The 17400-nt window shown below is 34.7% G+C and overlaps 1 protein-coding gene across 5 annotated transcripts in view; it reads right to left on the reverse strand.

Annotated features, from left to right (window-relative positions):
• Positions 1-17400, reverse strand: part of LOC113518148 (rho GTPase-activating protein conundrum) — a 105124-nt gene that overhangs the window by 28832 nt on the left and 58892 nt on the right. The window contains exon 1 of one of the 5 annotated variants that reach the window (XM_031913206.2): positions 6447-6529. The exons of the other annotated variants lie outside the window; for them this stretch is intronic. Coding sequence (XP_031769066.2) covers positions 6447-6480 — 34 coding nt within the window. The 5' untranslated portion in view covers positions 6481-6529. Of the gene's footprint in view, positions 1-6446; positions 6530-17400 lie in introns of those variants that run through there. 5 annotated transcript variants of the gene reach the window in all.

The raw sequence follows: 17400 nt of genomic DNA on the forward strand, positions 1-17400 counted from the left end.
TGGCGAGAGCACGCACGCGACTGGATTATTATGGTCTTGTATTTATAGACTACATCGAAATTTGTTCTTAAGAGTATTGAGTTCACCATCCGATGGATAAGCATTTCCGATGTCAATAAATTAGAGTGAGCCGTGAAAATTCTTTAACGATGTATTGAAATTATCCAAACCCAATTAGGTGATTATCACAGAACTTATGGATAGACAAGTACAATGGTTGTCTTCAAGACATGATATGCCCAAAGATATAGGAATGGCAACGCATGGAGGGTATCATGGGCTTAGGAAATAAATTAATATTTGCTCATTTAATGAAAAGATTGTACAGTTAAAACTTCCTTCACAATACTCTAAGATAAATATGACAAATTCACTGTTTCAACTTATCTCTTGAGAAAAAAAACAAACAAATCCAATTTAGATTCATAAGAAAGCGTGGTTCACCTTTCGTCATTTTTCTTATGAATATTTTTAAACGTTGGCAAGTATCTTATTGCACAGTAATCAATAAAATGGCATATTTTAATTTTAGTCATTCACTGCCTACTCCTTCAAATAGCCATTTCCGATAAGACTCACACAAGAAGCATTCCTGAATCCTGTTCATGTATTTTTTTTTATCTGGAATACTCTTGGAATTTTCGTTTATTATTTATCCAATCGTTGCGTTATCAAAGTTCATATTTTTTTGGCAGAAAAGAATTTAAAATAGTTTACAAATGAAAAATTGTACTTAGCTATATGTATTCTTTTTTAATCATTTATATTATCTCGCTTTTTATGTATATATTTTGTATTGTATATATCTATATATTTTGTAATTTGTGCGCTGTAATACAAATAAATTATCTATCTATCTATCTACTAATATTATAAAGAGGAAAGATTTATTTTTTAGAAATATATTTTTCAAAAATTCTTAAGCTGTTTTAAAAATATCAGTAAGTAACATAGGCTATATTTTCAACAAACCGTGCGTAACCGGAGCGATCACTTCTTAGAATGTAAAGATTTTTTTTTTTTTTCATTAATTGTGACTTTGGCGAAAGCCATCAGCCAAAAAGTAACAATTACAAGGTAACAATATAAAATTACAAGACAAATTACAAAAATTATTATAGTTATAAATTAATTATAATATATTAAGAAAGTAAGTTAAGTAGAAAAGTATAAGTTACAATTACATATTTAAATTTCACCAATTGTTGAAGTAATATAATTAAAAATTTCTTGGTACAAAATGGTATGTTTTAGTAGATCCTGCACTGAAGTAGGAATATTTTGACATTTTAATAAATCTTGACATATGTAAAGATAATTCGATGATCATAGACAATAGAACAGACATAGTAGAGTCGCATCAGGGTGCATTTAAACAAATAGATTCAAAAAAGGTTTCTATAATCATAGACAAAAATAAAACATTTAATCGTATAGTGGAGTGGCATCGGTTATTTGTGTCAACGTCCGCGATCGTCTAGACACGCTATATTTGTCACGTGGATCCACTTGCACGCGAATTTAAATTACCATTGCAGCTTTCCTGTATCAAGCGTCATCAGAGTGACCTGTTTGGACTAATGACTAAAACACTATTTTAAGATTACAAATAGAGCTCGTGCCATAGAGTAAACATTTTGTATTGTAATTTTTTATTTGATTGACATTAGAAACTCTAGTCAAAATTAAAAATCCCCCCCCCCCCCCTTCCACTAATACATCGTTAAAAAGGGATGTTTTTAAGTTTTTTTAATACGGCTAAATGAATTTAGCAAACAGTAGATCCGGTAAAAAAGCAGGCAGTATAAGTTCATGTGTAACTGAAAACTATACCATATTTGGTAAACTACGAGTATTTTCTATACTTACTTATAATAAATCTGTAGAGAGGTCAATTCTGTACATGAAACATATTTCCAAAATAACTATCAGGGGGTGATTAGTGATCGATACTGATGCCAAAAATGCAATCAGTAAAATTTTTGTCTGTCTGTCTGTATGTTCGAAACAAAAACTACTCGACGGATCTTAATGAAACTTGGTACAATTATTCTTCATACTTCTGGGCAGGTTATAGTATACTTTTCATCACGCTACAATCAATAGGAGCAGAGCAGTGAAGAGAAATGTTCAGAAAACTGGAGAAGTTACTCCATTTTTAGGCTTCCGTCGCGTGTGCAGCCTCAATGGTCACTTTTTAAAATGTAAAAATGTCCACCCGTGCGACGCCGGGACGGGCCGCTAGTTTAAAATATTAAAGTGCAATAAATATGGCCACTACTAAATAAAGAGTCATTCATTCATTCCTTAAACAGTTCAATTTCTGTGAAAGAGCACAAGTGCTTAGGAAATAAGGTAGAGTTTCGCTTGCTAGAAACCGGTCCAGTTTGCACGTGGGAATTTCTAAAGATCCTTTCTGAAAAGGAGGCCAAACACAAATCTTGTACTTCATGGCCTATTTAAAATTACTTTCCAAAATGGGTCTTTTTTTTTGATGGGTGAAAATGGAATGGTAACCCCGTCTGCGCTAACGGGATACGCTGGCGGAGCACCAGTGAAGGGTGATAGATGAGGATGAAGTAGGTCAGTTAGCCCATCATAACGAATTCAATAAGAATTGTTCACGATGCTTTCCCCCTGGAACCACGTGGAAGTCGACCTAATAGGGCATATTGCTAATAATGGGGCTGTCAAACTCAATTACTAACAACCCCTTTCCCCCCTCCAAAATGGGTCTTCACCATTAATTCAAAAGTACATGTACTCACAGATAATATTACCAAGATAAATTCATGTTCAGATTTGGAATCATTTAAAAGCTATTGTCAATTGCTTTGAACTTCGAAGGGCACGTAAAACATTATTTCGGCAAGCCAAGGTCTTTGTTGTAACTAAAGCGACTTAGAAACGACATCAGAGTGAGCCATTCTGATATGAGTAATAATGTTAAACCAATTAGTACTAACGACTTCGTCTTTGAATGAATGAAATAAATGAGTATAATTTATTTGCATTATACAAATTATGGAATAAGCAAGACAATTAATAAATGTAACGATACATTTGTATAAGTACAGTAAGGCGATCTTATTGCTGAGAGCAATCTTTTCAAGACAACCTTAGGATAATGGACTAATTGTTGTACAAGTAGGTATGATAGTATTGTATAACTGAGAAAGTTAACAGCGTAGAACCTTAAGGAAAATAATTATAAGTACCTTTACCAAATTAAAAAAAAAAAATCTCGTATTTATAAGCGGGATTTATATAGTAAACGGCATAAATAGTAGCTTATATTTTTATCAATTCAAAAAAACCACGTGTACGTCAAATATGACGACTAATCGTGACGTTAAAGCGCTAAAAAGTGACAAACAAACTCATTCGCTTTAATTATTTATAATTTATTTATATATATTTATTAACATGCCACGTGGGATAAATTTGTTATTATAATAAGTAAGCACATAAGACACGTAACAGCTCTTAAACAATTTACAAATAGAATCATCCACTTTTGATGGCAGTTAAAATCACGTATTATTATTTATTTTTGTTTTTTATAATTTTATATTATGAATAAAATAACACATTTATTTTAAATGGGTGTTAATGGAATGGTAACCCCACCCGCGCTATCGGTATACACCGGTGGGGCACCAGTGAAGAATGATAGGTGAGGACGAAGCAGGTCAGTTAGCCCATCGTGACGAATTCAACAGGAATTGTTCACGATGGTTTCCAGGGGGAACTACGTGGAGGTCGACCTAACAAGATATATTGCTAGCAATGGGGCTGTCAAACTCCATTGCTAACAATCCTCTTCCCCCCCGAATAACACATATTAGCTACTCAACTTGAAAAAAAAATAATTTAACGTATATGTTTCATTTAATAGGTACTTTTTTAACTCATTCAAATTTATTTATAATGGCAAAGATTAGGGGGGAAAGGGATTGTTAGAAATGGAGACTGAGAATCCTATTGCTAGCAATATACCCAACCAGTTCGACCTTTTCGTGATTCTACCTGGAAACTATCATGGTTAATTCCTGATGAATTCATCATGTTGGGCTAACTGGCCTGTTTTCATTCTCATCAATCACCCTTCACTGGTGCTCCGCCAGCGCATCCCGTTAGCGCAGGCGGGGTTACCATACCATTATCACCCATCAAAAAAAAATGGCAAAGATCAAGTTCTAAGGATTATCTCGCTGTGTCCAAATTGTCTATTACTTCGTTACGCTCTTTAATATGGTGAGATTAAAGCGGGATTTACTGTCTAGCACTCTAGACAGCTTGACGCTACCCGGCGCCATGTTGTAACTTGATTACTTTATGCGTTTACAGGAGACTACATAACACCTTAGCAACCGGTAGCTTAGTAAGTATATGGGGCATTCGTTTTGTATAACAATATTCAGTTTTACGAACTTAATATAATATATTGCATAATCTTACAATATTTTTCTACATTCGATATTAAGAAATATTACTTATTTAAGCAGTTCTTTTATGATAATCTCTATTACAATAATGATAATAATTAAATTGTTGTATTCCATAAAAAAAACCGACCTAAATGGTTTTAAAACCAATAATTTTAATTAGAAAAACTAAATAACTCAACTGATCTGAATAAAATTTCTACAGAACTAATCTGTATTAAACTAAGACGTGTCTCATATTAGGCAAAAGGAACTGGCTCAGCTGATACTATAAGTGTCGCAGTGCAATGTATACTGCTGCACAGCGCTAGTTTTCAGCCAGTCCTTCTCATAATAAAATACAACAAAAAAACATGTACCTACTATTACAGAGAATAAATTATCCATGTCAAAACACTCACCACTTTCTGCGTTACGGCTAGCCTCGCGTCTTTTCTTTATAAAAGGCACAATAATCCCACAAAGAGTGAAAACACACATTTTTATATATAATAATAAAAATCACTACAAGAAATAAATCCATTCATTACCGAACGAAAGAGTAAACTGGCTTGAGACCCCAATAAATTAACAAAAGTAAACTTTTCTACCCCCTCCCTGAACAATAGATAAGGGCCGAATAAATTGTCGGACGCTAATGACCTCAAACCTATTAGAAATTGGCAAACAACATTAACTAATGAATAGATAATAGGGTCATTAAACTTCTTAATAGAGGTAGAGATAATGTAAAGAAAATTAATATTTCAATTACAATTAATACATTTAACATATACGTTATGAGACCAGTATATAGACACTGGTCCCATAACGTATATGTTAAAAGTCTGTTATCCAAAAAAAATATATTGGATAAGAGACTTAACTCATTTGAAAATTGATATCGAATTTTTTTTTATACAACTTAGAATGGCAAACAAGCTGACGGTCCACCTGATGGAAAATGGTAATCGTCGCCTATAGACATGAGCAGTACCGTGGACATAACAGAGTATATTGTTTCACCCATGATACCCCCCATGCGGTGCCATTCAGGACTCAGGTGTTATTCCTCTGTACCCTAAAAATTCACGCTAAAATGGATGATAACCTTTCTTCCACCATCAATATTCAGAAGAACTCACTATATAGATATAGGATCTGTATCCATATTACCCACGCCTACTTCTTGAATGATGTTCAGACAGCCTTGACCTCAGAAACGAAGCATGCAGACGGATCGCTAAAATTAAATTTATTACCGTCACGCGAAGATCAAAATCGTTAATGTTTTGTTCCAGACCATTGCTTATTTCACACTTTCACTGAGCAATGTTAAAGAAATTACGAACGATCATATTTTATGGTAAAACTGAGTGAAAACAGATAAAAATAAAAAAGTACTCTTGCGTCTATAGAGATCGTGTAGTCAATGCATTTTGTAGAATATTAAATGTGACAAGTTGAAGGTCAAGTTCAAATAGTTTTCATACTACAAAAGCGGCATTTAAGCATACGGTCCGCCTGATGATAAAAACTGGAAAAACATCGACACCATTACAATGCACTGAATATAAAAAATGGACGTTTTAAGTTTATATTAGTTTCTGCATCCATCACGTTCAGTATTACGCATAAAGCTTCTCAAATAGATTAAAAAATAATTTAAGGCTTCTTAATTTTTTTTTATACCACTGAGGTGGCAAAAGCATACGGCCCAATTAAGAGTAAGCGGTTACCGTAGATTATGAATGCCTGCGATACCAGAGTCATCACACGCGCGTTGCCAACTCTAAAAAAGGCGCTTTATTCCTTTTTTGAAATATCTTATCCTATAGTCTCTCGAAAAAGCTTCAACAGGGAGTTCATTCCTCAACCTGAGCGTTCGTGAGAGGAAATATCTTTGAAACCGCGCTGTACACGACCATTTAGGCTCTAAGATATAGGAATAAACTCCCTATCGGTGGCGAGTTGTACGATGGTAAACACTTTAAAAAACTTAACGTAATATTGACTTACTTATAGGAAATACAATTTGATGTATCCACACCATATCGAACTTGCGTTAAATGTAAACAAACATTTAATAAATAGATAAGCATTTGTTATAAACACACGCGATATACTGATACCGGTTATCAATCTATTTTTTTTTTTAATTTATTTACTAAATAGTATTTCCTTCTACGCGAAATCCTAACTAGATAAAAAAAAACACCAAAGTCATATTTGGCTAATTCACTAAAATTATGCCAATAGATATAATATGAGATTAAGTAGATTATTTAAATAGCCTTATTGTACTTCCATTTGTTGGTCAGCTGAAGCGTATTTTTTTAATGTAGACATAAACAACTGAGTAATAACAAGTACAAAGGAAATTTAAGCGTGTTTGCCACAGTCGTACCTACACAGACTAGGCGTAATCCTCGGCTTTTCGTTCATTTGAATCAAGTGGAGTTTGCACCATAATAATTTTTTTTTATACAAATTCATCATGATCATTATTATCATTGTTATATCAGCCTTTAACTGTCCACTGCTGGACATAGTCCTCCCCCATAAACTGCCATAAAGAACGGTCCCGAGCCAACTGCATCTACTGACTCTGCAATGCATTTGACGTTGTCATCGCTTATATACTTGTTACCTCTTAACTCCAACATTTATAAACCAACTTAAAAAAAATAAATTTTTGTCTAAAAAGATATACTTATAGATTGGTCCGATAGAAATTTTATCAAAATTGGCTTAGTAGTTTAATTTTTAAATCAAAATAACTTGTAGTATTGCCTCTGTACCCTGTAAATTTACTGCCATATCCCTTCAAACCGAAACACAGCCAAACAAACATAACAGCCAGAGGGAGACTTTGTATACCAGAGGGAGACTTTGTATAAAAGTCGTTTGCTTGAACACCTCTGTCCCATTCGTGTTTCAACAGTAAAGCAGTTGTGTTTGCATGGCTGTGTTTCGATTCGAAGAGTGAAATATGGCGTGAATTTACAGGGTACAGAGGAATAACACTTGAGTCCTCAGGAATGGCAACGAATGGGGGGAGGGGGGGGTATCATGAGCGAAACAGTATACTCTGTTATGTTTATAGTACTGCTCATGTCTATAGGCGACGGTTACCACTTTCCATCAGGTGGGCCGTCAGCTTGTTTGTCATTCTAAGTTGTATAAAAAAAATTGCTTCACGGTAGAAACACGAATGGAACAGAGGTGCAAACGACTTTTGTACAAAGTCTCCCTCTGGTGTATCTTGGAGATACATTTTGTAATTACATCTGAAAGAACGAACAGTAGGTTTAATATAATCATTATCTGCTTATCTATGAAGTGTGTGGTTCAGGATCAGCCAATCTGTCAAATTGTCATTGATTTGATATAGTGTAATAATATCTGGTGACATGTTTATTTGTTTCTATTTTCGGATCGTAATTGACGTGTTTACAATATTTTTGGGTTTTGTGTCGACCTCGTTATTGGATAAAGCAGTTATCTTTTGTCATGGCGTCTCTAAATCTAGTGCTAGTGGTTTACATCGGGTTTTCCATGGGCATAATTCATCACTTGTTATATGAAATCTGCAAAGGTATTCCTTATGATACCCATGGTTACTCAAAAGGAAAAAATTGGTTAGCTAAATAATTTAGGTAAATCACATTTTAATATTGGCCATTCACTAGTACTTAGAATGTAGCTGCAATAATACGAGAAGAATCAATTTAACTAGACGATGTAAAGTAAACAAATTTAACTGACTTTGTTTACTTTGCATCGTAGTAACCACAGTAGCAAAATTTTAACTGACTTCAAAAAGGAGGAGTTGCTTGATTCGGTAGTTTATTTTTTCTTATCTCAGAACTCCGTAATTTATAGGCCGATATTGAAAATTATTTTTTTCTAAAAAGAATTTTAAATTTGGTAATTATTAGATTATTTTTTCATTACATATACTACAATTATTACTTTACAATTAAATAGAATAATATTATAATGATTTAACAATAGAAATACTATTAGATTTTAAATTTCTGAACACAAACACTGTGTGGTCGTCCGATAAAACTCCAGCAAACTATAAAAATACTTACCCCCTTATGCATAAAAACTAAGACCTCCAACAGACCTATGAGTTCTATTACACTGTTTTGTCACTTCCATTCAAATTGAGAATTTAGCACAAAAGAGAGAGACAAAATAGATTTATGACAGGTTTGATGTATTTATGAATAAGGGGATTAACATTTGAATGCGAGTATTATGCTTAAATCCAACTAAAACGAGAAGTACTAATCGCTTGAAAGCTACTGTTTACACTTTACTACAGGAAGAGAGTTCTTTAAGAATTCTGCTAACTCGTATGAAAGTATTCGAGATTTTTCAATAAGTTTTACTTAATATAAATGGCGTCTAAGTATTGCAATTGCGTTAGATACCTTGTTACATTCCAAACTAATGATTTAAGACATTTATTTATCAAAATATCTACATAAATGAGATATACTTAAACGATGTAGCTAATTTAATACTAAATAGAACTTTTTAATCATTATATATGTGTGTATATATGCGTGTGTGTGTGTGTATATATATATATATATATATACACACATATATATATATATATATATATATATATATATATATATATATATATATACACACTTACACACATATATATATATATATATATGTATGTATGTATATATTTTGCATATATAAAAACCGATCAATTGTGTCATTACGCAAATATGAAAACGATTCATGGCTTAACATATATATAAATTTGATTATGTATTGACTTTAATTCAGCTGTACATTTTCAAAAAATAAATAAATAAATAAATGATAAATATTATTGAACGTTAAGTAAAAAAATTTAAGCGCATTTAACAAATTTCTTCTCGCTATTGTTATGATTTTAAAGTAGTTATAATGATGGTGCTTTTCCCCTATTCTTACTTGAAAAGTTAAACAGTAACCTTTTACTTTCACTGGCCCCTAGATAGCCGAGTACTAAGGTCGACAACCAAAGACATTGAAACTTCAAAACAAAACGACATGTGAAAATCCACATGTCATTTTGTATTTTTTTTTTACTAAACAGTTTTGTAAAATCGTATACCGTATGGTACCTCTCGCGCCACGCCTACAATTTCTATGTAGTTTTGATTAAAAAGCGTTAATAAATTTTAACTAATCTAAAGGGCGTAGCAAAATCGCAATTATCTGACAATTAACAAAAACAATTCATCATGTTTCAATATTTGTAATTGATTATTTAAAAAGTTTATCGTTAACTAAATCATATTTAGAATGCATGCAAATATACTATTAAAAACATTTCACTTTATATGTTGCTTTAGTGATAGCTTAATAACAATTTTTTTTTTAATAATCAATCTGAAGCATTAACAACTGTTCAATAGTTTTTTTTTTTTTTTAAATCGACAAATAATTACAACATAGCTATACATCATTATATATGGAATTGTATTCTATATCTGCTATCAACTGTCCACTGCTGCACATAGGCCTCCCCACTATTGGGGAATTTTGCAACTAATTGCCACGCTTTGCTGGCGGTATTTTACTTCGTTAGAAACGCTCTTAAATGAGCTTCTCAATTCATTCAACATCTACAATAAATTTTCCAAACATACAGCCACTGCATTAGGTTTATGTAGTTATAGTTTGCCGACCATGGCTGTTTAGCGGTTTAACATACCGCATCGTATTCCGCTAGTCGTAGGTTCAATCCGTATATAAAACAATAATTTGTTTTCATGAATATGCATATTTGTATTGGTCTTGTTTCCATGTATATGTATATATATATATAACCGTGTGGTCCAGACATAGAATAGGCCACCCATACCCGTAGGTGTCGTAAGAGTCGACTAAGGAAGGGCGAGGGATGGACAGCAGCGTCCTCTCTTAAAACATGTCTAAAGTCTGACTGCGGTTGCCAATCCGCCTATTAAATGTGGCAACTACTGCCAAAACCCCCCAAGGGGAGACTTATGGCCAGCAGTGTACAGTTAACCCCGCGGGTTGGCGAGGCTCGTGCTGAAAATCAGCGCTGTAGTGTCCCTGACACTACAGCATAATGCTGAGCACGCACCTCATTTTGCAGGTATTGCGACGCACGCACACACACACTCATTTTTGATGAAATTGTTATAATACGAATCGTTTTATTTTTTCTTTTTTTAATTTTATATATATATTTTTTTTTTTATAAATATTTTTTTGTGTTGTTTCTTTATTATAATTCTTAATATATGGATTTTTTTTTTTAACCCCTGTGTGGGTGCCGTCGCATATTTCTTGTAAAATAAAGTTTTTTCTTTCTTTCTTTCTTTCTTTAAAGGCTCATATTGTATACATATACATATTAGCTTTCATATCAGCTTTCATATCATCATATCAGCTTTCATATTACTATTTTTTTTATGGGTGAAAATGGTATGGTAACCCCGCCTGCGGTAACAGGATACGCTGGCGGAGCACCAGTGAAGGGTGATCGATGAGAATAAAAACAGGCCAGTTAGCCCATCATCATGAATTCATCAAGAATTAACCATGATAGTTTCCAGGGGGAACCGCGAGGAGGTCGACCTGGCTGGGTATATTGCTAGCAATGGGATTCTCAGTCTCCATTACTAACAATCCCTTTCTCCCTCAGCTTTCATATTATCATATTATTAAATATCTTTATCAGTTTCTAGTGGCCCTAGTACAAGCTCCGCTTAGTATAGTACTGTGTTTGTGATGATTAAAGCTGCCATTTTTCATTGCAGAGAGCAAAAAACTAATATTTGCAAAGCAAAATTTACTTTCCGACAATTATAATATCTTAACCTAAAGAGCAATTTGCAATTCGAGTGTACCGCTATGCACCAAATTCGTACTGGCCACTCACAAACTGGGACAGTGTGTTAAGTACCCACACACACATGACAAGAATCTAATCGACAGGATTCTCATTCCATCTAGTTTGATTATACTTAACATTTACGAAGCAATTTACTCGTTATGTATATAGTAAGACTGAACTAGGAAATAAGAACACTTCACCAGAGGGAGACTTTGTACAAAAGTCGTTTTCTTGGGTACCTCTGTCCCATTCACGTTTCAACCGTAAAGCAGTTGTGTTTGCGTGGCTGTGTTTCAGTTTGAAGGGTGGGATATGGCGTGAATTTACAGAATACAGAGGAATAACACCTGAGTCCTCAGGAATGGCAACGCATGGGGGGTATCATGGGCAAAACAGCATACTCTGTTATGTCTATGGGCTCATGTCAATAGGCGACGGTTAAAACTTTCTATCAGGTGGGCCGTCAGCTTGTTTGTCATTCTAAGTTGTATAAAAAAATAAGAAATACGAAACAAACTTTAATTTTCTTTTTTTTTTTAAAGTAATACTTAATTTTAACAAAATAATATCGAATAATCCATAATTTTAATAAAAATAAATAAAACACGTACTCATTTGAGAATCTTGTCTCATTTTTAGGTAAAAAACTTATTAAAATCTGTTCACAATTGACGAAGTTTAAGTGTATGTATGTAAATGAGTATGTCCGAATCATTGGCAAAGCCTGTAGCTTGACGAAATTTTTATAAATAGAGTGACGTTCGCATTCAATACACATTACGTATTTTACATTTGTTATACTCATAGGGATGCTTTAGCTAAATCATCATCATCATCATCATCATATCAGCCTTTAACTGACCAATGCTGAACATAAACCACCCCCTATAACATATTGCCCTAGCGATAAGACCGCCTTTTGTACCTTTATGTGTATATTTCAATCTGTATTTATGTTACTGTATTTCACTTGAATTATTCACTTGTCATTGAATACTTTTATTTATGGTGCAATAAAGAGTTAAATAAATAAACCACCCCCTTGGGGGGTTTGCTAGTAGTTGCCAGAGCTTGGAAGGTGGATTGGCAACCGCAGTTAGACTTTGGAGATGTTTAAATAGGAGCACTGATGCTTATCCCTAGACTTCCATTAATCGTCTCTTACAACTCCCATGGGAATGGAAGAGGACGGAATATTAAGTATATATACATAGCGACATACATGACCGTTTAGCTTAAGCTATATTATCAGTAAAATGGCAGCCATTATGGTCGATTCTGACGCTTTCATCCTCACCTATCATCCTTCACTGATGTTAGTAATGGAGACTGAGAATCCCCTTGCTAGCAATATACCCAACCAGGTCGATTTCCTCGCGGTTCTCCCTGGAAACTATCATGGTTAATTCCTGATGAATTCATCATGATGGGCTAACTAGTCTGTTTTCATTCTCATCTATCACCTGGTGCTCCGCCAGCGTATCCCATTAGCGCAGGCGGAGTTACCGTTACCATACCATTTTCACCAATAAAATATGTATATATATATAGTGTTACCATTTATCTATGGTACTACAGTGGTACCCACCTCTATCACAATACGATCTGAATGTTTATTCATAAACTCTATTAGCATATCCGATTACTGTTTATGAATAGTTGATGTACAAGTTCATACAAATATCATGCTACTCACGCGTCCATACAATAACTTGCATGCCTATGTGTGCATATGTATATAGGTATGTGTGCGCATCGTGCAGTGCATTTGGTGGTTTTTTTTAATAGATGATAATGGAATGGTAGCGCACCTGCGCTAACGGTATACGCTGGCAAGGCACCAGTGAGGGATGATAGGTGAGAATGAAAAGGCAGGTCAGTTAGCCCATCGTGATTATTTCACCTGGAATTTAACACGATAGATCCAGGGGGACCACGTAGAGGTCAACCTGACAGGGTATATTGCTAGCAATGGGACTGGTAGCCTGCATTACTAACAACCCCTCCGCATTTGGCGTTGTTGCGATACGATAAACTTTATTATTGCTATTTGAATAAAATTTAATTAACAATTATAAAACATATTATATATTGAAAATGGACAGTTTTTTTATGCAACTTAGAATGGTAAACAAGCTGACGGCCCAGTACTAAGCAGTACCATAGGCATAACAGAGTATACTGTTTCGCCCATGATACACCCCATGCGTTGCCATTCCTGAGGACTGAGATGTTATTCCTCTGTACCCCGTAAATTCACTACCATATCCCATCCTTCAAACTGAAACACAGCCATGTAAACACAACTGCTTCACGGTAGAATCACGAATGGGACAGAAGTGCCCAAGCAAACGACTTTGTAAACAGTACAGTACAAGTAATGTATAGTGCCGTTGGTACAAATGTAGGTGTTCTATTTTTTCAAAAATTTTAAATTATAGTTTAAAAGATAATTATCTTTTTAGTTTTGGAAATATACGGATTTTTGTAGGAAAAAAAAGTGACCCTATTAGTAAATACTAACAATGGATAAAAACATACATAATATGGCGACCTCAAAATCTATACAACTTAGACATGAGCAGGAAAATAACCCTAATAATAAATTATTCCTTTTTTGGTATATAACAATAAAATGGTGGATTACAGTAATTATAATTTGAATCAAAATTAATACATAAAAGACATTATCTCATAACGAGCTGGTATCTTATTTCATCTTTACATGATTAGGGCTAATTGTACATCATACACCATTCATACTGCCATAAAAAGGTATCATGTGCTAAATGACCATATACGTGGGGTATTATGTTATCTTTGGTGCAATTTATGTCATATATATATGTTTAACCGTCTAAGGCATTTATTTATCGGCACATATTCTTTTAAAGATAACAGGTACAGTTCTCGAGCTATCTAAGCTGCGGCAAGATAAGAGCGGCAATGTAGGCAACTAACTGCCTGGTATTATTAATATCGTGAACGTGTCATTGATTTTCTTCATCTAAATATTGCTTGTCGCGACTTTGTCTACGTGTAATAAAATGCATAGGTCCCGGCATAGAATAGGCCACCGCTTCCTTTGCCGTGTCGTAAGAGGCGATTAAGATATTTAATGGTCGATTGATAGGCAGCAGCGTCTTTTTTTTTTATACAACTTAAAATGACAAACAAGCCAACGGTCCACCTGATGGAAAGTGGTAACCGTCGCCTATAGACATGAGCAGTGCCATGGACATAACAGAGTATACTGTTTCGCCCATGATACCCCCCATGCGTTGCCATTCCTGAGGACTCAGATGTTATTCCTCTGTAGCCAGTAAATTCACACCATATCCCACCCTTCAAACCGAAACACAGCCATGCAAACACAGCTGCTTCACGGTTGAAACACGAATGGGACAAAGGTATCCAAGCAATCGACTTTTGTACAAAGTCTCCCTCTGGTGTATGGTCTTAAAACATCACTAAAACCAAACTGCAGTTGCCAATCCGCCGGCCAAGTTAGTTAATACAACTATCAGTTACCATCATCATCAATATGATAAAAAAATACACTATGTATAAATCTTATATAAGATCCATTTTTGAAAGAAAGAAAGAGAAATATTTATTTGGCGCATATCAATAACTTTGTAGTAAATTTTATTCAAATGCGTTTTTTTTAATGGGTGATAATGGAATGGTAACGCCACCCGCACTAACGGTATACACCGGCGGGGCACCAGTGAAGCATGATAGGTGAGGATGAAGCAGGTCAGTCAGCCCATCGTGACGAATTCAACAAGAATTGTTCACGATGGTTTCCAGGGGGAACCACGTGGAGGTCGACCTGATAGGTATTGCTAGCAATGGGTTCATTAGACTTCCTTTTCCCCCCATTCAAATGTGTTAAAGTCAGGCATTAAAGTAGTCGAAAAAATAAACATCCAACTGATCTTTATAAACTTTCACATTTATAATATTAGTGGAACTACAAGAAAACAATCGACTAATTAGTAACTAAGCATCTATAATGTAATGAACGAAGCGGTCTCACGCCCGTGCGAACTGGCATTGGTCGATGCGCGGTCGTCGAGACTGAGCCCTTCCGAGCTGGTTGGCATTAGGATCACATGGGAAAGACACTATTGAGCGCACAAAAAATTTTACAGATGTCCGGATTGTACTACCGCTTTCTTATACAATCTATTTGAATAGTCAATCAGTAAACTCTACGACAAATTTCTTCAAACCAATAAAAGTATCAAAACAATGCTTGTAGACAATAGCTTTGGGTTTGACGGCAGCGAGCCGGCCGCACTCCCATGTGAAAGTCTGTGTGTCACATAGCGTCGTTAGGAGCGGTGGGTGATAATTAAATTCTTGATTCCTTGTTTTTATTTTTTTTATTTTATTATACTGTAATTTACTTCGTACAACCCTACTATATAATATATAAGAAATGTATGACAATATATATCTATCTATACATATAATAAAACTGTAGAAGTCAAATGTCTGTACATAGAAAAAAAAATACTAAAAACCAAGTCAGAGGGATGTTAGAAGTGAAATAGAACACATTCAGATTTTTTCAATTTTTTTCTCTGTCTGTTTGCCTGTTTCTACGGGATAATCTCCGAAACTCTTGGACGGATTTAAATAAAGTTGTGCATGGTGGCACCTTAAATCCTCAGTCAACATTTTAGATACTTTTAATCGCGGAACATGAAAGAATTCCCGTGGGATAGTTAAAAAAACTTTAGTAACTTATACAGCTTAATACAACTTTCTTAAGTAAAGTCATTTTGACCAAAGGCAAAGAGTGAGAACGACACGGCATTTGTTAATTTTGATCCACTATTTCCAGACATAATAAATAGGTACGTACATACAACAATACATACTAAACAAGAAAAACAAAAATACCACGCGGACAAAGTCGCGGGCATCAGCTAGTAGATTATAAAGCTAAGGGTCCCGAATGCTCTCGAAACTAGACGAGCTTTCACGACCAAATGACACGTCAGTTAAACCGGTAATTATTAAAACAAAATAAAATGTGAGCTTACGAAACCTTTTACAATAAAATAATAGAATTTCCGTCATGTAGGTATAGCAATTACTTCTAATTACATATATTTTGTATCCGTCATTACTCGCAATCAGGATGCAATATATTTATCCTGGAGCTTGTAACATGGTCAAGACAAGATACCACAAATTGTCTATGATTATTGGCTATGGTACGTAGAATTGCTATTAATAAAATAGTTAGACAGGCTAACAGTAACTTTTTTTACCAATAATAGAAATAACATTTATATCTGAAATATCTAAATATAAACACTCTGTGGTCATCCGACGAAACCCCAGCAAGTTGGGGGCAAATACGTCTAATTGTGGTTCAAAACATCATTTAGTATTTTCCTTTAGTATTTTTTTTTTTACAACACAGGGGGCAAACGAGCATGCGGCTCAACTGATGGTAAGTGACTACCGCCGCCCATGGTCACCCACAACACCAGCGGCATTGCAGGTGTGCTGCCGGCCTTTTAAAAAGGAATATACTCTTTTCGATTTCGATGCAAGAAGCCGACTGAACTGTCACCAACCAATGTCAATGTCAATCGATACATTCATAATATTGCTTGGATAATTAAATGAATAAATATTGATTGTCCATGTTTGTCTATATAATTGTAACTTCCGCATTATCTTATGCCTCTCAATAGAATCCCATAAATCATGTTTGATGAACGTATATGGACAATTGACAAGATAATAAATAACACATATGTACCTACATACCTACTAGAGGGAGACTGTACAAAATTCGTTTGCTTGAGCACCTCTGTCTCATTCGTGTTTCTACCGTGAAGCAGTTGTGTTTGCATGGCTGTGTTTCGGTTTGAAGGAAGGTGGGATATGGCAGTGAATTTACAGGGTACCGAGGAATAACACCTGAATCCTCGGGAATAGCAGCGCAGGGGGAGTGTTATGGGCGAAACAGTATACTCTGTTATGTCCATGGTACTGCTCATGTCTATAGGCGACGGTTACCACTTTCCATCAAGTGGGCCGTCAGCTTGTTTGCCA

The sequence above is a fragment of the Galleria mellonella genome, unplaced genomic scaffold (genome assembly GCF_026898425.1).
Source record: "Galleria mellonella isolate WM207_F2 unplaced genomic scaffold, CSIRO_AGI_GalMel_v1 utg171, whole genome shotgun sequence".
NCBI lineage: Eukaryota > Metazoa > Arthropoda > Insecta > Lepidoptera > Pyralidae > Galleria > Galleria mellonella.